The 26,718-nt window shown below is 38.6% G+C and overlaps 1 protein-coding gene across 4 annotated transcripts in view; it reads right to left on the reverse strand.

Annotated features, from left to right (window-relative positions):
• Nucleotides 1-26,718, reverse strand: part of YEATS2 (YEATS domain containing 2) — a 123,666-nt gene that overhangs the window by 44,750 nt on the left and 52,198 nt on the right. For all 4 annotated transcript variants that reach the window (XM_029939792.1, XM_029939789.1, XM_029939790.1 and 1 more), the window contains exons 9-15: nt 19,896-19,940; nt 17,375-17,555; nt 12,970-13,209; nt 11,399-11,560; nt 9,782-9,885; nt 8,149-8,256; nt 7,465-7,647 (exon numbers count right to left, since the gene is read on the reverse strand). In XM_029939792.1, coding sequence (XP_029795652.1) covers nt 7,465-7,647; nt 8,149-8,256; nt 9,782-9,885; nt 11,399-11,560; nt 12,970-13,209; nt 17,375-17,555; nt 19,896-19,940 — 1,023 coding nt within the window. The remainder of the gene's footprint in view (nt 1-7,464; nt 7,648-8,148; nt 8,257-9,781; nt 9,886-11,398; nt 11,561-12,969; nt 13,210-17,374; nt 17,556-19,895; nt 19,941-26,718) is intronic.

The following is a 26,718-nucleotide window of genomic DNA, read 5'->3' on the forward strand; positions in this document are numbered from 1 at the left end:
TGGATCTGTGTTTGCGTGCTTGTGTTCCCTGTGTGTTTGTCTGTCTTCCCTTTCAGGGCTACCTCAAGAAACAGGCCAAAGCACACATAGTGGAAAATCTCAAATATCACTGAGTAAGGAAATATATTAATTACAGGCACAACAAGAGAAACTGAGAGCCACCATTAAAAGAACATCTCCTGAAACGACAGGCCCTGGACAGTTCAAAGAGCCTCCTTTAATAGAGCCATACTAACAGGCACACAGTGCAGAAAGAGCTTTTAAAACTGATAAGGGACAAAAAGCTAGCCAAATGACAAAATGAAAGAACTCTTCTCTAAAGAAATTCCAGGAAGAAATCACAGCGACAGAACTGCTCAAAACGGACACAAGCAACATAACTGAACAAGAATTTAAAACGATTATCATGAAATTAACCACTGGGCTTGAAAAAAGCATAGAAGCTGTCAGAGAAGATATTGATACAAAGACTAGAAATTCAAAACAGCTGTGACTAGTTAAAAAAGGCTATAAATGAGGTGAATAATAAAATGGAGGCTGCCAATGCATGGATTGAAGAAGCAGAGAGGAGAATAGGTGAATTAGAAGACACAGTTATAGCAAAAGAAGAAGCCAAGAGAGAGAGAGAGAAATTGATACAAGAGCATGAAAGGAGAATCAGACACCTGATACAATCAAACGGAACAATATCTGTATCATAGGAGTTCCTGAAGAGGAAGAAAGAGAGAGGTCCTGAAGGGGTGCTGGACCAAATTATACATGAAAATTCCCCCAATCTGGAGAAAGAGAAAGGCATTGAAATTCAAGAGGTTCATAGAACTCCCCTAAGACATAACTTAAACCAACCTCCAGCATGACATATCATAGTGAAACTGGCAAAATATAAAGATAAAGAGAGAATTCTGAAAGCAGCTAGGGATCAAAGGGCCCTAACATACAAAGGGAAACCTATCAGAGTGGTTATAGACCTATCTAATGAAACTTGGCAGGCCAGAAAAGAATAGCAAGAAATCTTCAATGTGATGAACAGGAAAAATATGCAACCAAGAATCCTTTATCCAGTGAGCCTGTCATTCAAAATAGAAGGAGATATAAAGGTTTTCCCAAATAAACAAAAATTGAGAGAATTCATCACCACCAAACCTGCCCTACAAGAAATCCTATAAGGGACTCTATGAGAGAAACGTAGCAAGGAATATAAGACACCAGAGACATCAATACATATTTATGGCTATGGATTTATGCAATAAAAGGTATGAACTGGAAAACTATACAGCCACATTCATGATAGTGTTGCTTTTGGGAAGAACAAAGTGGACTTCAATTGTGTCATGTTTTACTAGTAGAAAATATGAGATCAAATAAATACAAGCATGTTTATTTGGGGTGGAGGATACATGGGTATTGATTATATCATTCTTTGTATTTTACTGAAATTTTAGAATTTTTCTAAACTAAAAATAACAGGATTACCTAAGGAGTAGAACAAAATGATAAACATGCAACTGATGAATGGAAGTCTTTTTTTTTAAGTTAAATAATCACTAAATCATACATGGTTTCTTTTCAAAGAATGTGAATACAGTAAAACACACTGGCCACATGCTTGGACAATACGACTGATGTAAAGAAAATGGTTCCCTAGGGACGCCTGGGTGGCTCAGTCAGTTAAGCATCCAGCTTCAGCTCAGGTCATGATCTCATGGTTCATGGGTTCAGCCCCATGTCGGGCTCTGTGCTGACAGCTAGCTCAGATCCTGGAGCCTGTTTCAGATTCTGTGTCTCCCTCTCTCTCTGACCCTCCCCTGCTCTCGCTGTCTCTGTCTCTCAAAAATAAAAAAAACATTAAAAAAACCATGAAAAAAGAAAGAAAGAAAACGGTTCCCTAATCAAGTGTTATAAACCACAGTGTAACAAAGAACAAAGAGTACAGGATTTTATAGCAGCCAGACCTGGTTTCCCAGTTTTGTTCCACTAGTTTGTAGCTGGATAAGTTATTTAATGTTTCTGAGCTTTAGCCTTAGACAACTCATTTATAAAATATGGATAAGATCGTGAGGCATAAATGAGGATAAGCTTATCAAACACCTAGCCAACATGATGAACAGTAAATGACAGCTGTTGTTACATGTGACACCAGTTATTATTTAAAAAAAAAAAAAACTTTTTTAATGTTTTTATTTATTTTTGAGAGAAAGAGAGAGAGACAGCGTAAGCAGGGGAAGGTCAGAGAGAGGGAGACACAGAATCCGAAACAGGCTCTAGGCTCTGAGCTGTCAGCACAGAGCCCGAAGCGGGGCTCAAACCCACAAACCGTGAGATTGTGACCTGGGCCTAAATCGGATGCCCAAAAGACTGAGCCACCCAGGCGACCCAACAGTGTTTATTATTAACTGAAGAATAGTAATCTATGAGGCTACATGGAGACACAAGAAAAGTGCCAGATGGAGAAGCATTCGGCTAAGGCAGAGGACCTTAATCTTAAATCCCAGACTCATTTAGTCAAACAGAAACTAAAGTATATAATAATTGGCATCTGCTTTAAAATATTCTAGGAAGAAAAATAAAATTAGCAAAATGTTGATAACTGTTGAAACTGGGTAATGGGCATATAGGATTCATTATAAAACTCTCTCCACTTTTATGTAAGTTAAGAAGGAAAGGGGTGCCTGGGTGGCTCAGTCGGTTGGGCGTCTGGCTTGGCTCGGGTGATGATCTCACAGTTCGTGGGTTCGGGCCCCGCCTTGGGCTCTGTGCTGGAGGCTAGCTCGGAGCCTGGAGCCTGTTTCAGATTCTGTGTCTCCTTCTCTCTCTGATCTCCCCTGTTCTCGCTGTCTCTCTGTCTCTCAAAAATAAGTTAAAAAACATTAAAAAATTTTTTCTTTTAAAAAAAGGAGGGAAAGGAAGAAGAAACAAAGACTCAAAGAACCAACCAGGGAAAAAGCAAGTTAACTTAGAATGGAGAAGACAAATCCTCTCAGCTATACTAGCTTGGTTAAAATGATCCCTGATGATTATTCAAATCTCTCTATTCTGACTGTATAAGTCTCATTCTGTAGGCAACATGGAGTGTCACTGTGGCCACAGAGCTGGGCATAGTCACTCCCCCCGTATCGATGTGGAAGTATAAACTCTTCTTATTAACCAACTTTTTAAAAAAGTTTGTTTCTTTAGTTTGATAGAGCAAGTGAGTGCCCACATGAGCAAGCAGGGGAGGGGCAAAGAAAGAGAGAGAGAATCCCAAGCACATTCTGCATTGTCAGTGCAGAGCCCAATGCAGAGCTTGAACCCAGAAACCACCATGAGATCATAACCTGAACTGAAACCAAGAGTCAGACGCTCAACCAACTGAGCAACCCAGGTGCCCCAATCAAGAACCTTCCTGTGTGTTTATGGGAAAAAAAAGTTTCTTAATGTAGGAAAACATTTTTGGAATATGGCACAAAGTGCTAGCTGAATCGCAATATCCATTCTTGTTTTCTCTCTCATAGTAAGAGAGCCCCCAGTTTTTAGCTACGTGGACATGGCCGCATAGAACATTTCTCAGCCTAGGTTTGGTCTTCTGATTTCTGGCTAAAAGACTAGGAAGAGAAGCGATGAGTACAACTTTTGGGTTATGCCTCCCTCCACCCTCTTTTCTCTTCTTGCTGGCCAGAAATGCAAATGTGGTGGCATGAGATAAAATGGCTATCTTAGCCCACAAGCTGAGAACCAAATTTTGAGAATGGCAGAGCAACAAGACAGGAGTGTCTAGATTTTTGATGACTGTGGAGGCAACATACTCGAACTACCTACTGGTCTTTTACGTGTGAGAGAAACTTAAGCTTCTGGTTTTTGGATTTCTCTGTTACAGTAGTCAAACTTTTTCCCAAGACGAGATTCTTCACATTTGCTGAATATATCAAACTTAGTAATTCACTGCTTAAGCTAAATTACACATCATCTATTTTCATGTGCCTAAACCAACAAAGCAAAAAAATCTTAAAGGAAAATATATGGATTGGAGCTATTTTCTCTTTCAAAATTCCATGCATCTTAACTTGCTTTACCACCTTGTCCCAACCTCTATTCTTACTTAACTGCTTCAAAATTTCCAAAATATGACATACTTAATCTCTCCAAGAACTAAATAAAATGTGGTATCCCAAGTTGGCCACAGGAGGGCAGTTTTGATAGCAGGGCGTATCTACTAGGAGCACACCACTCACAAGATGAGCCCCGCCCCTCATTTGAAAAAAAAAAAAAAAAAAAGAATGACGAAGTCTGGAATTCTACTGGGGAAAATCCTACACACAGCTGTCTATGCACATCAGAAAGAAGACTCTTAAGTACACTACTATAACCTCAAATTAGTTTTTCTTTTTTTAATAATATAACACTTTGGCCTAGAACTTGAACTCTTCCGGGTTACAACATTTCTCTCTGCATTCCTAACTTTCTGGTTTCACCAGAAAAGCAGATAGCCTTTGTTCTATATTTTTGTAAAAATTCCACTTTGATTCATGGTTGATTCAGTGTTTTTGTTTGTGCTCTCTACAAACCTTTGCAAGTCAGAACTTACTTTAACAACCAGAAAGTGAGGATTCTATGTATATAATTTTCTCTCCAGACACTGAAAAGTATGGTCAATTACAATTTAGTACTTAATGATAAGAACTACCATGGTACTTTGCACATTTACACAGGATTTGTCCTTAATCATTTTTTAATACTTTTATTCATTTTTGAGAGAGAGAGAGAGAGAGAGAGAGAGAGAGAGAGAGAGAGGGAGGGAGGGCGGGCGAGCACACACAAAAGCAGGGGAGGGTCAAAGAGAGACAAAGACGAGACACAGAATCCAAAGACAGGCTCCAGGCTCTGAGGTAGCTGTCAGCACAGAGCCTGACACGGGCTCGAACCCACAAACCATGAGATTATGACCAAAGCCAAAGTCAAAAGCTTAACCAACTGCACCACCAGGGGCCCCTGTCCTTAATCATTTAAGTTACTATCACTTACTGAGCACTTGCTCTTGCGCTGAGCCCTTCATCTACAATGAGCTCTAATTCTCTTACAACTCTGAAAGACAGAGGAGGGTCTTACTCCCTTTTACTAGATGAAAAAACCAAGTTTACAAAGATAAACCTGCCCAGGTCACACAAGCGATGAATGGCTGAGATGTGGAACAGGCTCTAACTCCAAAGCTCACACTCTTTAAGGCCACGCTGACTGATTCTTTCTCACACAAACCCACTAAGTACTCAGCTATCCCTTTTCATGGCAAAAACAGTACCTCTCTCTACTTTTGTGCAAAAAGATAAGCTGTATTTCTACTGTGCCAAAGTTAAATGGAAGGTAAAACAGTATCTTTTTGCTCACCCTTCTGCCTTCTGGCATAGTTTCTGGGCAGACACTTGAGCAATAACCAGGGACTGTCTGTACTTGCAGACAGCTTCATATCTGGGGTCCAAAGCATGCACTAAATTACCTAGATATACAGGAAATGCCTTTTCTAATGGTCTTTTGCTTTTGCACATTTCTTTCACTCTCTCCTGTGCCTTTTCAAGTTACCTTAAACTCTACTCAGGGCATTCCAGCACAAATCCATCCATTTTTTCTTAGTCCTATATTGCCATTAGGTAGGTGGCAACACGGTAAGAAAGCCAATACAGTTGTTCAGCAACAAGGAGGAGTGGATTTGCAAAATGCAACGTGTAAAAAAGTAAAACTAACTTGTTCAGAGCTTCTGAGCATTAATAGCAATGCTAGCTATATTGACTCAAAAAACTAAATCAGTCTTCCATGTATCTTTGGTGAAGCAAAATAGATTCTGAAGAACATATACAATGTGTCTGAGTAAGAAGCCCAGATAACAGTAACAGAAAGGACTTTGCCAAAAGGCTTACCCCTGAGACCAAAACAAGAGGGAACACTGGGAAGCATTTGGGGGTGCCCGTCTTAGTGATTCTGGCTAGAGAAGCCCCAAAGTCAAATATAATGCTATAGCCCAGTGGTTCCTAATTTTGCCTAATCACATGAGTCAGCAGGAGAGCTTGATAAAAATCCAGATTCCTAGCACCCCCAAGAAGATTCTGATTCAGAGTCTGAGATGGGGGCCTCAGTATATATATTTATATATTCTAAAGTTAATTTATTATTTTGAGAGAGAGAGAGAGACACACACACACACTGCACATGCATGTGGGAGAGGGACAGAGAAGGAGAGAGCGAGAATCCCAGACAGGTTTTGCACTGTCAGTGCAGAGCCCAATGCAGGGCTCAAATTCACAAACCACAAGACCTGAGCTGAATTCAGACGCTTAACCAACTAAGCCTCGATATCTACATATTTTAATCATTAGGTGAGTCATGACCAGATAAGTTTGGGAAAATGGTTAATGGCTTCTTATAAGTTTTAGAACCATACAGATTTTAGAACTATAACAAATTTTTGTCTCAATTTATGTGTAGCTATCTAGACTAACCATTTTTCTATTTTCAAGTACTCCTCTAAATAACTAGATAACTAAAATAACTAAAACCATTTTTCTATTTTCAAGTACTCCTCTTGAAGCAATTCATCTATCTCGAGAGAGACTGGCTTTCAAGCTAGTTTCAAGTTGAAAGCACTTCATGTAATATTCTCGATAGCTTTACAATATATCTGTTCCCCAAATGAGAATTTAACTCTGTGTGTTCTAAAAGTGTGCTTAGGTTCCAGACAATGGCTCACAAATTAGCTCTGCAATGGGACATTTTGAGTCCGCAGACCCAGCTTCAAATCCTACATCACTTATTAGCTCTCTGCTCTCGAGGAAGCTGCCTGACCTCTCAGAGCCACAGCTTCCTCGTTTGTAAAATGGAGTTCAGAGTATCCACCTTGGGAGGTTGTCTGAGAATCACAGGTAGTGTGTAAGTAGAAGGCGACATACACAGGCACTCATAAGCATGACCGATGCAGGAAAACACGAATCTATGTGCCATTTTATAGTTCTCTCGGTATATTAATTCCTCACACCTCCAAATTCTAAAACAAATAAATTCTCTACAGAGTGAAGAATCGGAGGGAAAAAAAAGTCGAGAATCAGTAGAGATCACTCAGCCTGAACATCAGAGGTGTGAACTATAGAACTTGCCTACCAGGAATAAAGAAAACAGCAGACCTTGGTACTGTCAGCTACTCATTTTACACTTGAATCAAGTGACATGAAGTCTATTACCTTTACCGCCAGAGATATGACAGTGTCCCTTTGTCTCTTCAACTGTACCGGGGCCCTCTACAGGACATGCCCTGCTCTTGTCAAAGATTACTGCAAGAGCAGATGGATTTGACACTGGCTGACTTGATTTTCGAACAGGGCTTCCATCTACAGGTTTTTCTGGAATAAGCAACCTTATCACCTGAAACTTGTCAGCACCTGCCTATTATTTAGGCAAGTAACATTCAATTACATACTGACCTCCCCATTCCTACCCAACACAAACCTTGGAGGGCTGAATCTTTGGTGACTGGGACGTCCCTTCCCCCGCAGTTAGGACCTGTTTTTGAGGGGACACAGCTATCATGTGACCCCCTTTCACAGTCACATACTGAGGGAGTGGTGACTGGCTGGCAGCTCCTGTTGCAGGCACATGAGAGGTTTCACCAGGTTCCTGTTTGATGATTACCTGGCAACAAACATGATAATGACACTAAAATATTCCATGAAAAAAGCCACTAATATCTGAATCTATTCAGTTTGTAGGAATGAATGAATTAATGAAGTTCTATAAAAAGAGACCCCACCAAAAGATTTAAAAAAAAAATAATGCTTAAATATAGCCCATAAGAGCTATCAAAGGAACCAAAAGTAGAATCTGGATTTGATCCTGTGTTTCTGCAAACCCAACCTAGTCCATTTGTTCTGGATTTTGGTGGCAAACGGCAGAAGAAACAGACACACACCCCTTCGGCTCTCTGGAGTTCACATTTTGCTGGACTCCAAAGGCTGCTCTGTGAACCCCACTAAATCAATGAAAGCATGTTGCAGATGTAGGATCTGGTCTTAGAATTAAGGCATACTAAAAAGTAACTTGTTGTAAGGTAGCGTCAAGCAACTCCAATATGCCACAAAAATTATGTAACAAAACCATATCAACTCATGGGATAATGTCCTAATAAATACTCACTTTTGTGAAAGCTCCGAGTCCTCCAGTTATAGGTTTGGGACTCTGAACCTTAGGGTGACTCCCAATTGGACAAAGAGGTGGCATAGATGCGAACAAAGAATCCTCCTGCTGTGTATATAAAAATACACACTGTTCAATTACAATAAAATAAGTGATTCCAGATATCCCCGTCACTTATATTTAATATAAATCTGTGACATCCTCTAGCAACATAACCATAAAACAAAAGAAAACTAAAAGCTCAAAACTCTTTGGAGTCTTCCAAGCCCCCACACTTGCATTTTAATATTGTCTTAGAAACTAAATGCAAGGAAAGGCTATCACCTGGCAAGAACTACTCATCTGCGCCCCTCACACGCTGGAAAGGCTCCTATCATAAGCTGCTAACGTTTGACTCATTGCTGTACGTGTCTAGTCCCCTGCCAGGTCGTAAGCCACTAAAGAAGGACTGGCACTGTACTTTATTTTCTATCCCTAGACCCTAGGCACTAAATAAATAAAGCAGGTTGTTAGAGTGTTGTAGTATTTATACCCTTTCAATAGTACTCACACAACTTGATTTATCTTTACTCCAAATACCCAACACAGGCAGAAATTTTTCAAAAAGGATTTAAAAAGATAACAAAAAGAACTTAAAGAGTTAATAAATGCAAAAACAACAAAGGTCAACATTCAAAATTACTGTCATATGTCTTTAATTCTCAAATACAAATTGTCAATTTCGGAGGCAATTTGCCATAAATTAGAGACAAGTAACAAAGTTAAGAACCCTGCTTAAGTGTGTAATGGAAAGATCAACAAACATTAAAAAACAGACTGGCAGAGAATTATAGCTTCGAGGCAATTATTATAATTTAGACATTCATGTAACATAGTGCTCATAGGCAGCACTGAACTCAGAGAAAAAAATGTCACCTTGGACCAGAAAAGTATTCAATATCTTTATCACCATTAAGTGCCTACATATAAGAAATGTTGTGTTAGCACTAGTCATGTAGGAGATGATCTCTGAATTCTTAGTTCTTTCTCACATACGAGTATATACCTCAAAGTCTCTAGACAGCCATGATCATGACAAGTAAGCTGAATAACTAACCAAACAGTAGGGGCTGTCTTTGCTAAACAGTGAGCAGATACCTAGCACTCTTAGCTGAACAAGTCAGATCATATCTGAAGTTCTAATTTTAAAGGCCTTCTTACTTTGAAGGTGGGGGAAGGGGAGAAAGAAAAATTGTGGAAAAAAATATTTTCAAGTAACTACAAGGCTGATATGCAGGAAAATATATATATTTACTCCTTGTTGGTACAAATATAGTTAAAGGAGTATACTGCCAGATGAATAAGGAAAAAAATTTAGAAGGAAAAATGTAACAAAGCTGACCCCTCCCCCCTCAAAATAGCTGCCTCCTCATCATAGTAAGTTTTCAAATAGATACCAACTGTCCAACTGATGGAAGTGTTGAGAAACACCTTCTACACTAGGAAATGGTCAAGAACAAGGTAGGGAGGGGAGTCTGAAGCAGACGGTCTTCAAGATTCTTATTAGCTTGAAGATTCTACTGAAATTCTTGCTGAGCTTGAACTTATTGTCTTTAGAAACTAACAAAGTATAATAATGCACTAAGAGTGTTACCTTGACAGTAGATGTTACAAAACTGCTTCCATGAATTTTAGGAATAGGGGAACCTGCTCCTTGGGAGGCCTGGGAAGCAGTAGAGAGCTTGTTTGTAGGACTTCCTGATAAGCAAGGCAGATGTAAAAATAAAAGTACAAAATAAAATGTACAAAATGTAGCTTTAAAGCACTTTCCACCAACCTTCCCCTTTTCCCCAATATTTTTCATTCTCAAGGGATGAAAACTCACAACCATGAAATTATTTATAGAAAAAACAATTAGAGATTCCTTCTATTAAGTTGACCACTTCATTAACCTAAAAATAGACAAGAAGCTAGTAAGGACATGTAGCAGAATAAATAAGTAAACATTACATACTCTGCTACTTATTTAGAGACACCAGACACAATGATATCGGTTATTAACAATGTGCCGAATATATGCATTCAAGTGAGTGCTAGCTCCATCAAAGTAGTTTCACCAGGAGGCTAGACCTATTCCAAAGTGCTGCCAACACTAAACATTTTATATTGCATCTGTACAATTGCCTTTATGGACTGATAACAGTAAGTCTCATAATCTACAGTCAACAATAAATCAAGACCAAAGTGGTATTTAATCACCTGCTCCATTTACCAAACTTGCCTGCAAAGACTTTTGGCTGATTCCTAAAACTAAACATCTCGAATAGTACCTATTTGGCATTTCTAAATATATTCAAAAGGTTATTAAGTAATTTCTGAAAAAAAATTTTTTTTAAGTTTATTTGAGCGAGAAAGAGAACACACAGAAGCAGGGGAGGGATACAGGGGAAGGGAGGAAGAGAATCTTAAGCAGGTTCCATGCTCAGTGTGGAGCCCCAAGTGGAGCTCGAACTCATGAATTGTGAGATCATGACCCAAGCTGAAATCAAGAGTCAGACACTTAACTAAGCCACCCAGGCACCCCTGAAAGCAGCACTGTTTAAAAAAATTATTTTTAATGTTTTTTATTTATTTTTGATACAGAGAGACAGAGCATGAGAGGGGGAGGGGCAGAGAGAGAGAAGGAGACACAGAACCGGAAGCAGGCTCCAGGCTCTGAGCTGTCAGCACAGAGCCTGACGCGGGGCTCGAACCCACGAATATGAGATCTGACGTGGGCCCAAGTTGGAGGCTTAACCAAACAGAATATCTTCCAAATAAAAATAAAACCAACTTTTTTTTTTTTTTAGTGGGTCTGGACTAGCACCTCAGAGTCTGTTTTTCAAAAGCTCTCTGCTGATGCAAAGATGTGGAGAGGGAAACGCACTGACCCCCGCCTCAGCCACGCTGCTGCTGCTGCTCAGGGTCTGAAATACACAGTCCCATTCCCTTTTCCCAGTTAGCCCTGGGAGCCCTGCTCACTTTTACTCTTTAGAAATTTTTATAGCTCACTTTTACTCTTTAGAAATTAAAAAGAAAATGAATAAATTCCTAAAATACATAACTTTTACAAAAAGCACACCTTCCCTCCGAGAAACCACACTCGAGTTACTATTCCAGATCCTTGTCTTTTTTTATAGATGAAGGTTTCGTTCTTCCATTACATGGCTACGAGGTCCACATACCAAAGACCAAATCTTTTGGATCACACAAATACCGATCAAACGCGCACCTGTGGTGGGAGTGGTGGCTCCGACAACCTGCCCCGGCTTGTCCACGATAACATAGGGATTATTAATGACAGAGCTGGCAGCAGCACCTTGCTTCACATGGACTGGAGTGGAAGTTGGGGTTCGAGGCAGTGGTGATGGACTTGGAGTTGATATGGGAGAACCTTTATTAAGAAAAAAGAAAAAAGAAAAAAAAACACAAGAGATACTAAAGATGCCAAAGATAATGCAAGAGGGGCAGGGCTCCCAGGGCTAACTGGGAAAAGGGAATGGGACTGTGTATTTCAGACACTGAGCAGCAGCAGCAGCGTGGCTGAGGCAGGGGTCAGTGCGTTTCCCTCTCCACATCATTGCATCAGCAGAGAGCTTTTGAAAAACAGACTCTGAGGTGCTAGTCCAGACCCACTAAATATAAATTTGTACTTTAACAAGATTCTCCCCCATACACCCATCCCAAGGCAAATTAAAGTTCAAAAAGCAGAGCTTTATATAACAGCATGGAACTGCCGAATCCCTAGATAATAAAACTCTTTAACAACTTGGGCAGATTGTTATAATAATGGTTATACTCAAAGATGCTAAAATTAAAGGAAAGAAGTGAACAGTTAGACTTAAGAAACAGGCAGGAGTCTTAATTTACAATTAATCTCCAATAGGAAAATATGAAATTCACCCACCCAAAACAAAGTGTCAGAGCTACAAGCCAGAGATATCTATTCCCACAGAACACTCTGAAAGGTTACAATGTATCACTAAACATCCTAATGGTTTTTTTATTGATCAAATCTGTCATCTATGAATTTCTCTAAATTTCAAACCAATTTATATGTCAGCCTATTTCGCCTCTAAAGCAGCAAGTTCCAAAATGCTTCTAACTTGTAGGTAAAATTGTATGTCTTTCACCTTTCATGAATTCCAAAAACAAGTATTTCTGCTTAGCTGTCTGTTTTTAGCACCAAAGACTCCTCTTCTCTCCTTTCATATACAGAAGCCTTCCACTGACTAAAGACATGAAAGAGAGTCTGCAGAAACATCTAAAGTATAGTCCTACCCAAAGCCTACCTACCATGAGACTGTCAGGAGACAGTGGACAACTCAACGTTAGTAAAAGTGAAGGCTCAGAACTACCCACGGATAACAGGAATGAGTAATTTTCTATTGTGGTTAGAGAGTATAAGAGACCTTTCAATCTCAAACCAATTCCTACCTTTGAAGTTTTAACTCCACACCAAAAGGCCTCTAAATTTTTTTTTTATTACTAATCACTCTGCTTTCCATATATAATCCAAAAACTTAATTAATCTCTACCTTAGCTGAAGCCATACATCATAGGGAACATTTTACCTGCACAATTCCTGGAAATGAAACTTGACTGCTTTGAATTTCATTTCTTTCCTTACAACAGAAATGATTTCTGTTTTTGCTTTGTGACAGCTTTGCTAATCAATAGCTCACTTGTTAAATAAACAAAACCTCTACTTAATAAAGAACTTAAAAAAAAGGCCTTAATACTTTGTTTTTGTCATTCCAACAATTTTTATACACATCAACTTGATACACATCATCTACCTACCTGAAACAATCTTGCAGCTCATGGTGATGGGTTGAAAGGACTTTCCAGGTGACTCAGGATTAGGAATCTGACTTTGTGGCACAATTTTGCAGCTTGATGCTATTGGCTGAAAAGCTGAATTGCCATGCGAACAAAAGGTAACTTTCTGTGATGTTGTCATTTTGGTGGGTGTTCGTTCCAATGAAGATGGCAATGAATAAAATGTAGTGTGTCTGTCAGCTTCAGTGTTGGCTGGGAACCCTATTTGAAATGAAACAGGCAAATAAGTCATAAGTCAGTTAGAAATAATAAAACCTTACCATCGTGGGAAAAGAAACAATAAAAATCCCTTATTTCAACAATCATTTTTACACCACTCAGAGAAAACACACAATTGACAGTATATATGAACCCTTTATACATTTTTGGGTAAAATGTAAATTATTATGTTTAGAATCATTTTATTAAAATGCTTTCAAAAAATTAGAACATATTAACTATAAAGCATATATAAGAAGTACACCAGTGTATTAGATTCTGCCATTTTTTATATGAATTGAAAAACTTTAAATTAGAAAAAAAGAAAAACTCAAAAGAAAGCATTTGCTTAGGGCAGCATCTGGGTGGCTCAGTCAGTTATGCATTTGACTTTGGCTCAGATAATGATCTCGCAGTTTGCGGTTTGAGCCCTGTGTCGGGCTCTCTGCTGACAGCTCAGAGCCTGGAGCCTGCTTCAGGTTCTGTGTCTCCCTCTCTCTCTGCCCCTCCCCTGATCATGCTCTGTGTCTCTCTCTCAAAAATATACATTAAAAAAATTTTTTTAAAAAGCATTTGCTTAACCTAATAATGCCCTATTTTGCTAAATGCCCAGGAAGATGCAACTAAAATTTCAAGAATAATTTATAAAAAGACTAAAATATTAACAGCACATTAAAATGTAGGCTCACAGATTGATACCATTTAGAACCAGTTTTATATCTTATAATAAAAGTGATTTAATGATATCATAGTCAAAATACATTTGCTGATGATGAATCTTATATTTTTAATTCCAGTATGTTTAACGCAGTGTTATATTAGTTTCAGATGTACAATATAGTGATTCAACAACTCTAAACCGTACTCAGTGCTCATCACAACCAAGTGCACCCTTAATCCTCATTACTTATTTCACCCATCCCCCTATCCACCTCCCCTCTGCTAACCATCAGTTTGTTCTCTATTATTTTTTTTTAATTTTTTTTTATTGCTTTTTATTTTATTTTTTGAGAGACAGAGAGAGACAGCTGGAGCAGGGGAGGGTCAGAGAGAGAGGGAGACACAGAATTCGAAACAGGCTCCAGGCTCTGAGCTAGCTGTCTGCACAGCTCCTGTTCTCTATTATTAAGAGTATTTTTTTTTTGTTGGTCTCATTTTTTTCTTCGTTTCTAAAACTCCAAAAATGAGTGAAATCACATGGTATTTGTTTCTATCTGACTTATTTCACTTAGCATTATACTCTCTAGATCCATCCATGTTGTTACAAATGACAAGCCTGATTATTTTTATGGCTGAGTAATATTCCATTATACATATATACCACATCTTTAATGTTTTTATTTGTTTTTGAGAGACATATATACCACATCTTTATCCATTCATTAGTCAATGAACACTTGGGCTGTCTTCTAGTTTGACTGTTGTAAATAATGCTGCATGTTATCTTTTCAAGCTCATGCTTTTGTATTCTTTGGGCAAATACCCTGCGGTGGAATCACCGCATCACACATAAGGACATTCTACTTTTAATTTCTTAGGGAACATTCATACTGTTTTTCCCACAGTGGCTGCATGAGTTTGCATTCCTCCCAACAGTGCACAAGGGTCGTCTTTTCTCCACATCCTCACTAACACTTGCTGTTCCCTGTGTGGTTGACTTTAGCCATTCTGACCAGTGTGAGGTGATATCCCTTTGTAGTTTTGACTTGCATTTCCTTGATGATGGGTGATGTTGAGCATCTTTACAGGTGTCTGTTGGCCATCTGTATGTCTTCTTTGGAGAAATGTCTGTTCATGTCTTCTGCCCATTTTTTTAACTGAACTATTTTTTTGATATGGAGTTGTACCAGTTCTTCATATATTTTGGATCCTAACTCTTTATCTGATATGTCATTTTCAGATATCTTCTCCCATTCACTAGGTTTGTCTTTGAGTTTTGTTGATGGTTTCCTTTGCTGTGCAGAAGCTTTTATACTGACACAGTCCCAACAGTTTATTTTTTGTTCCCCTTGACATAGAACACATATCTAGAAAAGTGTTGCTACTGCAGGTGTCAAAGAAATTACTGCCTGGACTCTCCTGTACGATTTTTATGGTTTCAGGTCCCACATTTAGATCCTTAGTCCATTTTGAGTTTTTGTGTATGATGTAAGGAAGTGGTCCTGTTTCTTTTTCTTTTTGTACGTTGCTGTCCAGTTTTCCCAACACCATTTGTTGACGAGACTTTTTTCCATTGCATAGTCTGGCCTCCTTTGTCAAAGACTAATTGACAATATAAGCATGGGTTATTTCTGAGTTTTCTATTCTGTCCCATTCATCTATATGTCTTCTGTTGTCCCAGTACCATAGTGTTATGATTATTACACCTTTGTAATAGATCTTGAAATCTGAAATTGTGACACCACCCATTTTATTCTTCAAGATTGCTTTGGCTCTTTGGCAGTCTTCTGTGGTTCCATACAAATTTTGGGTTTGTCCTAGGTCTATGAAAAATGCTGTTGGTATTTTGATCAGGATTGCATTAAATTGCTTTGGGTAGTATGGACACATTAACATATTTGTTCTTCCATCCATGGCTATGGAGTATCTTTCCATTTGTGTGTGTCATCTTCAATATTTTTCATCAATGTTTTATAGTTTTCAGAGTACAAACCTTTCACTTCCTTAAGTTTATTCCTAGGTATTTTATTCTTTTAGTGCGATTGTAAACAGGATTATTTCCTTGATTTTTCTTTCTGCTGCTTATTAGTGTGTAGAAATGCAACAGATTTCTGTATACTGATTTTGTATCCTATGACCTTACTGAATTCATTTACCAGTTCTAGTAGTTTTTTTGGTGGAATCTTTTGGGTTTTTTATATGTAGTATCATGTCATTTGCAAATTGTGATAGTTTTACTACTTCTTTACCAATTTAGATGCCTTTCATTGCTTTTTCTTGTCTGATAACTGTGGCAAGGACTTCCAGTACTATGTTGAATAAAAGTGGTGAGAGTGAACACCCTTATCTTGTTCCTGACCTTAGGGGAATGGAGTATGATGTTAGCTGTGGGTTTTTTGAAAAATGGCCTTTATTATGTTGAGGTATGTTCCCTCTAAACCTACTCTGTTGAAGGTTTTTAGCAATAATGATGTACTTTATCAAAAGCTTTTTCTGCATCTATTGAAATGATCATATGGTTTTTATCCTTTCTGTTGTTGATGTGATATATCATGCTGATTGATTTTCGAATACTGAGCCACCCCTGCATCCCAGGAATGAACCTCATTTGATCACGGTGAATGGTTTTTTCAAATGAATTAATTGTTGGATTTGATTTGCTAATATTTTGTCGAGGATTTTTGCATCAATGTTCATCAGAGATACTGGATTGCAGTTCTCTTTTTTTTGTAACATCTTTATCTGGTTTCAGTATCAGGGTTATGCTGGCCTTAGAGAATGTTGACCTCTGGAAGCTTTCCTTCCTCCTTTATTTTTTTAGAATAGTTTGAGAAGTATAGGTATCAACTCTTCTTTAAATGTTTGGTAGCATTCACCTGTGAAGTTGTCTGGCCCTGGACTTGTTTGTTGGACATTTTTTGATTACTGATTCAATTTTGTTTCTGATAACTGGTCTGTTCAAATTTTCAGTTTCTTCTTGATTCAGTTTTGGGAGGTTGTATGTTTCTAGGAATTGATCCATTTCTTCTAGGTTGTCCACTTTGTTATTATATAATTTTTCATAATATTCCCTTGTAATCCCTTGTATTTCTGTGGTGTCAGTTGTTATAGTGTACTTTAAATAATATTAGGTACTTAACATTCCGTTTCTTGTTCACACAACTAGACACACAAACAAAAAGTCTTCCTGCAACGTATTATATGAAACCATTATAATCATCAAAAAATGAACATTTAATGCCTTTAGTGAGTTTTAGGTTCTATAAAGCATGTAGAACTTTATGAAAAAAATTTTTCTGAGAAAAATAAGGATTCACCTATTTTCACAACTGTACTGTATAGGTAGAGGCAGCATGCCTACTTATGGAAAATTTATTTTCCATACATTCCTCAATCTCTAAGGCAGGAGTTCAATATCATATAATACAAATGAGAGAAAGGAATGCCCCAGAGAGTGATTCCTCTGTACAAGGAAAAATTCATTTCCCTATAAGGAAAAATATATTACCTTTCTCCACACAAGTATCAGGTACTGGCTCATGTGACTGCTTTATCGGTGAGGAAGCTTTCACTGGGGCTGGAATGGTCAAAGGCAAGGACGGTGGGGCATCAGAGATGTCTGACTCGGAACACTGAGGATAAATGGAATCTTCTCCAAGAGAATGTCGGTGGAGCTCGACATCCACTACCTACACAATCAGGCAACAATTGGGCTCATGAATCCATCATCAGTGTCACAGAAAGCCCCAAACTTGTCTAAGAACGTGGTACTCTTAAGAGATGTGACAAATGACTTTTAATCATACTTCAAAGGCAATTTCAATCTAAGAACTAAAGGACTTAACCCAGAATGTAATCTAGTTTGGTTTAATAGATAACTCAGTGAAACCAATCATATAATTGGGGCCTTTTTATTTGCTGTTTTCCTGCCTTAGAACACCCCCTACCAAATCTTTGTATGACTGCCTCTTTCTCATCAAGTCTCAATCAAACATGATCTTCTCAGAGAGGCTTTCTCTATCCAACCTAAAGCAACTCCCTTGTCCCTTAGGCTACTCTCTGTATCACTTGCTTTAAGTGAAATTATCTCATTTCTTTTTGTTTGCTATTTATCTTCTTCCCATTCTCAACACAATCAAGAGTATAACTCCTTAAGAACAGCAGCTATCTCTTTGCATCCCCAGTACCAGGACCAGTGTCTCCTACATAGCACATGCTCGATAAGTATCTTTTGATACAACAGAGCACATTTCCCTAAAGAGAATAAGGTTTAATTAGCTAATTCTAACTATAATGGCTATTGCTGATACAGCATGAATACCAACAAAAAAAAAGTGGAAGGAAGGGTATGGGGAAGAAGAACAAAGTTGGAGGTCTCATGTCCAGACTTCAAAACTTGTTATTACAAAACTATAATAATCAAAACCATGTGGTACAGGCACTGAGAAGACATATAAACCACTGGAATAAAAGACCCACTGGGAAAAGGACAGTCTTTACAACAAATGGTTCTAGGAAAACTGGATATCCACATGCATTAGAATGAAAGTGGACCTTTACCACATACCATATACAAAAATTAACTCAAAATGGATCAAAGACCCAAACATAAGACCCAAAACAATAAAAACACTTAGAAGAAAATATAGGGACAAAGCTTCATGAACTGGATTTGGCAATGATTGCTTGGATATAACACAAAAAACACAGGCAACAAAAGAAAAAACAGAAACACTGGACTACATCAAAATTAAAAACTTCTGTGCATCAAAGGACACAATTAACAGAGTGAAATGGCAATAATACACAGAATGATCTGATGAGAAATTAGTATCAAGAATACAGAGAGAGCTCCTTAAACTTTTCAAAAACGAAAAACCAAACACCTGATTCACAAATGGGCAAAGGATCTTGCTAGACATTTTTCCAGAGAAGATATACAAGCAGCCAATAAACAATGAAAAGATACTCAACAACAATAGTTATTAGGAAAATGCAACCCAAAACCTCAAAGAAATACCACCTCACGCTCATTAGTTTGGCCACTATCAAAAAAATAGAAAAGAAGTGCTGGCAAACATGTGGAGAAACTGGAACCACTGGGCACTTTGTGGGGATGTAAAATGGTGCAGCTGCTATAGAAAGAATGTGGCTGTCCCTTAAAAATTAAAAACAGAACTACCATAGGGTGCCTAGCTGGCTTAGTCAGTGGAGTGTACAACTACTTATCTTGGGACTGTGAGTTCAAGCGCCATGTTAGGTGTAGAAATTACTTAAAAAAAAAAAAAAAAGTCTTCTAAAAAAAACCCCCACAAAAACACAAAAAAACCCAAAAAACAAACCAAAAACCCAGAGCTACCATATGACCAAGCAATTCCACTGTCTTGGGTGTAAACCCAACAGAACTGAAAGCATAGACTTATACAGGTATCTTTACACCCAGGTTCTTAGCAGGATTATTCAAAGAGCTGAAAGATGTAAGCCACTCACTTTTCATTAACAGATAACTGGATAAACAAAATGAACATACATATAATGGAATAATATTATTCAGCCTTTTTTAGGAAGAAAATTCTAATGCATGCTACAATACAGATGAACTTTGAGAACATTATGCTTAGAAAAATGTGCCAATCAAAAAAAAAAAGTAGACTATATAATTCTACTTATATGATACCTAGAGTAGTCAAAACTTCATAGAGACCAAAAGTAGAGGGGTGGTTGCCAGGGCTGAATAGAAAGAGGAATGAAAGTTACTGTAAATGGGTACAGTTTCAGTTTTCCAAGACGAAAGAGCTTTGGAGATGGATGACAGTGCATAAAAATGGGAGTATATTTAATATCTCTTAATTGTACAATTAAACATTGTTAAAATGATAAGTTTTATGTGTACTTTTATCACTTTTTAAAAAACTTAAAAAGGGAGAAGAAAAACTCTTTAAAAATTTTAGCAATTTTTTTCCTAATTAAAAATGAATATCAATTTACATTCTACTTATTCCCAAATAATACTGTAGGAAAAGACCTACCGTCTCTGCTCCAAGAGTCTGCAAGCCAGTGTAAGTTCTATCCAGCTATTGAAAGACAAGAGTATAAAGTTTCACTAAATTTATGTATAAATCTTAGGATACAATCTCATCTAAAACCTCTTTCATCACAAGTCTTCATAACACAGGATCTATTTTTTCATAATATATTGATCACTTCAATAAAAATCCTCTTAATTGGAGGGATGAGTAAAATTAATAAAAACAACCTCAATCATATAGGTAGTCACTGTACCTTTAATATAAACTATACACTTCTAAAAACATTCTAAACACTATTTAAAAACAGAGGATATTTTACACAAAAAGATGTTTACTGCAGCATTAGCTATAGCCATGAACTGGAGAACTATAGCATTAGCTATAGAGGAATGCTTAAGTAAATCTTGAACCATCAAGAAGTATTACATAGCCATTTATATGGTGTTTACAAAGATGATATAAGAAATGTAACAAACAAAATTTACACTTATATACAAAAGGGTTATGTTCTTATTCCTGCATTTTATTTATATTCTACCACTTAAAAAAAAATCTGTACACACACACACACACACACACACACACACACACACTACTCAGCCATGAAAAAGAATGAACCTAGAGGTTATTATGCTAAGTGAAATAAATCAGAGAAAGAAAAATACCATAGGATTTCCTTATATGTAGAATCTAAAAACCAAAACAAATGAATGAATGAAAACCAGAAACAGACGTACAAATACAGAGAACAAAATGGTGGTTGCCAGAAAGGACAGGGGTAGGACACTGGGCTAAATAAGTGAAGGAGATTAAGAGGTACAAACTTCAGTTATATGAGTCACAGGGATGAAAAGTATAGCATAAGGAATACTGTTGATAATATCATAGTAACTTTGTACAGTGACTACATGTGTTGAGTTGAGCACTGTGTTATGTACAGAATTGTCAAACCACTATGCTGTACACTGTAACTAATAGAACACTATACGTCAACTATTTCCATAAAAATAAAAATCAGAAAAAGTTTTTAACATAAACAATTTGTTCCTCAACAACATTTTTGCTTTGCTTGAAGTAATAAAGCACTCAAACCCCCACCCCCGCAAAAAAAATAAAAGAAAAAGAATAAAAAAGAGGATCTGTGGAGCTGATCAATATAAACATTACACAGTAAGATCAATGGGGGGAAACTATGAAGTTTGGTAAAAAGGAAAGATGATTTCCTAATCAGTAAATAGAAAACTCTTAAGACTTGCAAACAGTGCATTTCAAGTTCTGGCTGACGTATTTAGCAGCCAACACGAACATGACAACTCAGTCACGAGATCTAGTTTCATAACAGAAAAGGCAACGCAGGGTGGCTTCATACTAGTTTGACGGAGGAGATCTAGAGTTTTCAAACTTAAACCTCAACCAACAGTATGACTGTTAAAAGGATGTGGCCAATTTTAGTCTATGTCCATTTTCTTTTTTAGTGTTTTTTCCTATTTTGCTTAGTTTATGTTCATATTCTCCACAGCATGGAAATTAATAGTCTCACTGTAATCTGTAGTGGCCTATGCTTCATTCCTGGGACTATACTCTATGAGAGATATTAATAAACTAAAACTGTTATCAAAACGGCAAGAGAAACTAGAAAGCACAGTATACAAGGAATGTTACAAGAATAGTTTCTGCCTGGAGATGATTGAAGGAGAGCCATGAAGGCTGTCATGAAACATTTTTAGGGTTCTTATAAAACAACACAAAGTCCCATCCTGTGCTATTCCAGAAACCAAACTAGGACAAAGAAGATCAAGGTTTAAAAAAAAAAAAAAAAAAAGTGCAGTTGTGGTTAAATTTATGAAAGAATCTTCCAAAAGTTTATCTACAAATGAGTAAAAGGGCTGTTTTGGGAATTGCTGTGCTGTATGGTGATGGTTCAGCAGGGATGCAGGATGTGGGAACCTCATACATTCTGGGACCTTTATATTTTACATACCTCTAATACTGGAGTATTTAGTACTTAATGTAATTATTACAGTATCAAATATAGATCGTTAAGTATTGCAGCATTTCAAAACACAGAGAGATCACTATGGGTTTAGCCAGGACAAGTTATATAGGAATCTGAACTTGAAGAATGGAAAGAATTCAAACGACCATTATTTAAAAAAAAAAAAAAAAAAGGCAAAGAGAAGAAGGCCCAGGGCATTTCTGGAACATGAATAACAACCGGCCTGGCTGGAATAGAATGTCCATGGAGGGGGTTACTGTGAGATAAAGGGAAGTATGTTGAGTCAAAATGTGAAGAGCCCTGAATAGCAGTCAGGCAGGTCTGAACTTGAGGAAAGGGAATTCAATGAAGGTTTCTCAAAGAGGAATAGCATAATGATTTTCTCATTTCAGGAAGATGAATCTGACGGTGTGCAGAATGAGTTTAGGGTAAAGGAGACCGACTAGAATTAAAGATGTTAATCAGGAGAGAGCAGAATAATGGCCTAAGCAAGAGCAGGAAAGGCGAAGGGTAGAATCTAAGAAAGATGATGAAGAAAGAATAGTGGTCTGCAACTGAACAAATATTAAGAACAAAGAGGGAAGAATCCAAGATGGCTCTGATCACAAGGTCACAACACAGGTGTTTAACGCCTGAAGGTCAATCAACACATAACAAATAATAAAATTTTCTAGAAAAACTGATAAGAAAGCATAAATACTGTCATTTTAAAAACACTGTGTCTCAGGGCACCTGTGTGGCTCATTAGGTTGAGCATCTGATTTGGGACCAGGTCATAATCTTACAGTTCACAAGTTTGAGCCTGGCATCGGGTTCTGTGCAGACAGCTCAAAGTCTGGAGCCTGCTTCAGATTCTGTGTCTCACTCTCTCTCTGCCCCTCTCCAGCTCATTCTCTGTCTCTCAAAAATAAATGAAAATGGGGGCGCCTGGGTGGCTCAGTCGGTTGCACGTTTGACTTCAGCTCAGGTCATAATCTCACAGTTCGTGGGTTCAAGCCCTGGTTTGGGTTCTGTGCAGACAGCTCAGAGCCTGGAGCCCACTTTGGATTCTGTGTCTCTTTCTCTCTCTGTCCCTCCTTGCTCATGCTCTGTTACTCTTTCTCTCTCAAAAATAAGCATTAAGAAAAAAATTTTTTTGATAAACGAAAACATCAAAATAAATAAATGAAAAAGTAAAACACTGTGTCTCAAACTTCCACCAGGAACTCTAAGTGATATGGTCAATATAATAAAATGAGAACTATATGAACAATTCCTTTTATTTTAGAAATTAGGGCTGCGCCCAGTGCAATATAAGATGGTATGTGCAGTGCTTAAAATAAGATAAAAGGAAAGCAACTGTTTTAGACCTTCCTCTAATTAAGTGGGACCATATCTTGCCCCTCTGAACAAAGTGGCTATATGTGCTTTATCTCATTCCACTGCTCCTCGGTGATAAAGCAATCTAGTCTTACAATAACCTCTCAAAACTAACTTAAACACGAGGTTTAATAGTGCTATCATCAATGGAGAATGAATTTTAGCCTTAAGGTTGAAAAGGTATTTGGAGGGTGCCTGCGTGGCTCAGTCAGTTAAGTGTCCAACTTCAGCTCTGGTCATGATCTCCCAGTTTATGAATTTAAGGTCCACGTCGGGGCTCTGTGCTGACAGCTCAGAGCTTGGAGCCTACTCCAGATTCTGTGTCTCCCTCTCTCTCTGCCCCTCCCCAGTTCACACTCTGTCTCTCTCACTTTCAAAAATAAACAAGCATTAAAAAATAGAAAAAGAGAAGGAGCCAAGATGGCGGAGAGGAAGGGAGCTCTGTAAACTTCGTCTGCCCCATCTATCGAACTGAGAAGGACATTACTCTCATCTGCAAGAGCGGAAGGAGAAAATACGGACTCCAGAAAGAAGACAACCTCAAAGATACCTGAGTGAGTGACTGCGAACTGGGGAGATTGGAAAATGGGCCAGCCCGAGATGGGCAGGGGAGGTGGGAGCCCCAGCCCAACACAGGGCAAGCGCACGGAGCCCGAGAGACAAAGGGAAGAGATAGAGAGACTGAACACGCTCATAGTACTGTCTCTGGAGAAGAGTTAAAGAAAGCTTAACGGCGCTTGGAGAGAGAAGCTGACTCCATATATAACTGCTGGGTAGCCTGAATCCCAAACCCACATGGCGCAAGGGAAAGAACAGCTTCCAGCCCTGCGCCATCTCGGCAGGGAGTCAGAGGCTGCAGCAGCAGCGGCGCCAGGGGCACTCACTTAGACCTCAGTTTTGGGAGTGGGAGCACGTACCTCATTTCCACAGCAATTCTCTCCCCCAGCATTGGCCGCGTGAATCCCGAATCCCAGGTGCCAACAGGGAAAAAATAGCCCCCACACCTACGCGATCCCAGCAGGGAGTTGGCAGTCCTGGAGACCTGGGCGCAGGCTCAGGCTGCAGGACTTCCAGCTCATTTCCGGCAGCGCACGGCGCCTCCGGCAACAGCTGCATGAAGCCAAGAGAAACTCATTCCTCCCCCAACGCGATAGCGATCCCAGCTGGGGGTTGGGAATCCACAGTTGTGTCTGTGACGGTGCGCACTTCACTTCCTGCTACGCATCTCACTCAGGCGCCACACCTCGCCTCAGGAAAGGGCAGCCAAAATCCCTGCCTGAGCCAAGACAAACTGATTCCTCCCGCTAAGAAGCCAGCCACCAAAGCAAATACACCTCATCTGTGGTAACATAAAAGTGCATGGACTGGAACTTTGAACTGAGGTGGGCCTGGAAAAATAGAACTCAGCTCAACCACGACACAGGAGATTGGACTCATTAGAGTGGCCTATAGTGCATAGTTCTAGCGGAGCTTGGCATTCCGCCATTCTACTCTCCGCAGACACCAAGGCAGAGCCTCTGAGAGCAGCCTGAGACCTACCACACCAAACCATGCCTATCCACCAGCTGGAGCTGCTGCTTTATTTTTCTTATAATTTTTTTCTTTATTTCTTCATTTTTTTCTTTTTTCTTCCTTTTTTGTACTTATTTTTTATTATTATTCCCTTTTTTCACTTAAATTTTTAAAAATTTTTACTCCTTATTTACCTTTCTCCTTTCTGCCTTTTTTTTTTTTTTTTTTTTACCTTCTTGCAATCCAGATATATTCTCCTGTATCTCATCCTTACCTCTCCCCTCAACTGGTCATACACTTTTAGACTGTCCACTGTCCTTGGTTGTCTCTGACCCCCTTTGTTTTTTTTTCTTTTTTTTTTCTTCTTCTCTGTTCGTCTCTTTCCTCTCCATTTTCTTTCTTTTCTATCCCGCTTTTAATGTGTTTGTTTGTTTGATCTGTCTATGCGTTTGTGTGCTTCTGTTCCCCCTGTATTTGTCTATTTTCCTTCTTACGGCTACATCAAGAAACAAGCCAAAGTGTGCATGACGGCGAGTCCCAAATATTGCTGAGTAATGAAATAAAATATTTAAAGGCACAACAAGAGAAACTGAGAGACACCAATCAAAAGAATATTTCCTGAAACGGCAGGCCCTGGACACTCAATAAGCCTCCTTTAACAGAGAAATATTAACAGGTGCACAGTGCACAACAAGCTTTCAAAAGGTGACAAGAGACAAAAAACTAGCAAAAATGACAAAACGAAGGAACTCTCCCCTAAAGAACCTCCAGGAAGAAGTCACAGCCACAGAACTGCTCAAGGCAGATCTAGACAACATACCGGATCAAGAATTTTAAAAACTTGTCACAAAATAAATCACTGGGGTTGAGAAAAGCACCAAAGAATCAACTGAGACAATTACTAGGCACTTTGAAAATAGGTGTGATGAGTTTAAAAAGGCTATAGACGAGGTGAATAACAAAATGGAGGCAGCCACCTCAAGGACTGATGAGGCAGAGAGAAGAATAGGTGAATTAGAAGATATAATAATAGCAAAAGAGGAAGCTGAAAAAAAGAGAGAGAAATTAATCCAGGAGCAAGAAAGGAGAATTCAAGACCTGAGTGATACAATCAAGCGGAACAACATCCGGCTCATAGGAATTCCTGTAGAGGAAGACAGAGAGAAAGGGCCTGTAGGGATACTAGACCAAATTATAACTGAGAATTTCCCAAATCTGGGAAAAGAAATAGACATTCAAATTCAAGAGGCACAAAGAACCCCCTTAAGATGTAATTTGAATTGGCCTTCGGCATGACATATCATAGTGAAACTGGCAAAATATAAAGATAAAGAGAGAATTCTGAAAGCAGCTAGGGAGAAAAGGGCCCTCACATACAAAGGGAAACCTATCAGAGTGGTGACAGACCTATTGAATGAAACTTGGCAGGCCAGGAAGAAATGGCAGGAAATCTTCAGTGTGATGAACAGAAAAAACATAAAGCCAAGAATCCTTTATCCAGTAAGCCTGTCATTCAAAACAAAAGGAGACATAAAGGATTTCCCAAATAAACAAAAACAGAGAATTCATGACCACCAAACCAGCCCTACAGGAAATCCTAAGAGGGACTCTATGAGGGAAATGTTGCAAAGAATACAAGGTGCCAGAGACACCACTATAAACATGAATTCTAGGGAGAACACAATGACTCTAAACCCACATTTTTCAATAATAACACTGAATGTAAATGGACTGAATGCTCCAAACAAGCGACACAGGGTAGCAGAATGGATTAAAAAAACAAAACCCGGGGGTGGAGCCAAAATGGCAGAGAAGAAGGGAGCTCTGTAAACTCCCTCCGCACCGTTTTTCGAACTGAGAGGGATATTACATTCACCTGAGAGAGCGGAAGGAGAAAATACGAACTCCAGAAGGAATAGAACCTCAAGGATACCTGAGTGAGTGGGGGCGAACGGG

Source organism: Suricata suricatta, chromosome 5 (assembly GCF_006229205.1).
Source record: "Suricata suricatta isolate VVHF042 chromosome 5, meerkat_22Aug2017_6uvM2_HiC, whole genome shotgun sequence".
Lineage (NCBI taxonomy): Eukaryota > Metazoa > Chordata > Mammalia > Carnivora > Herpestidae > Suricata > Suricata suricatta.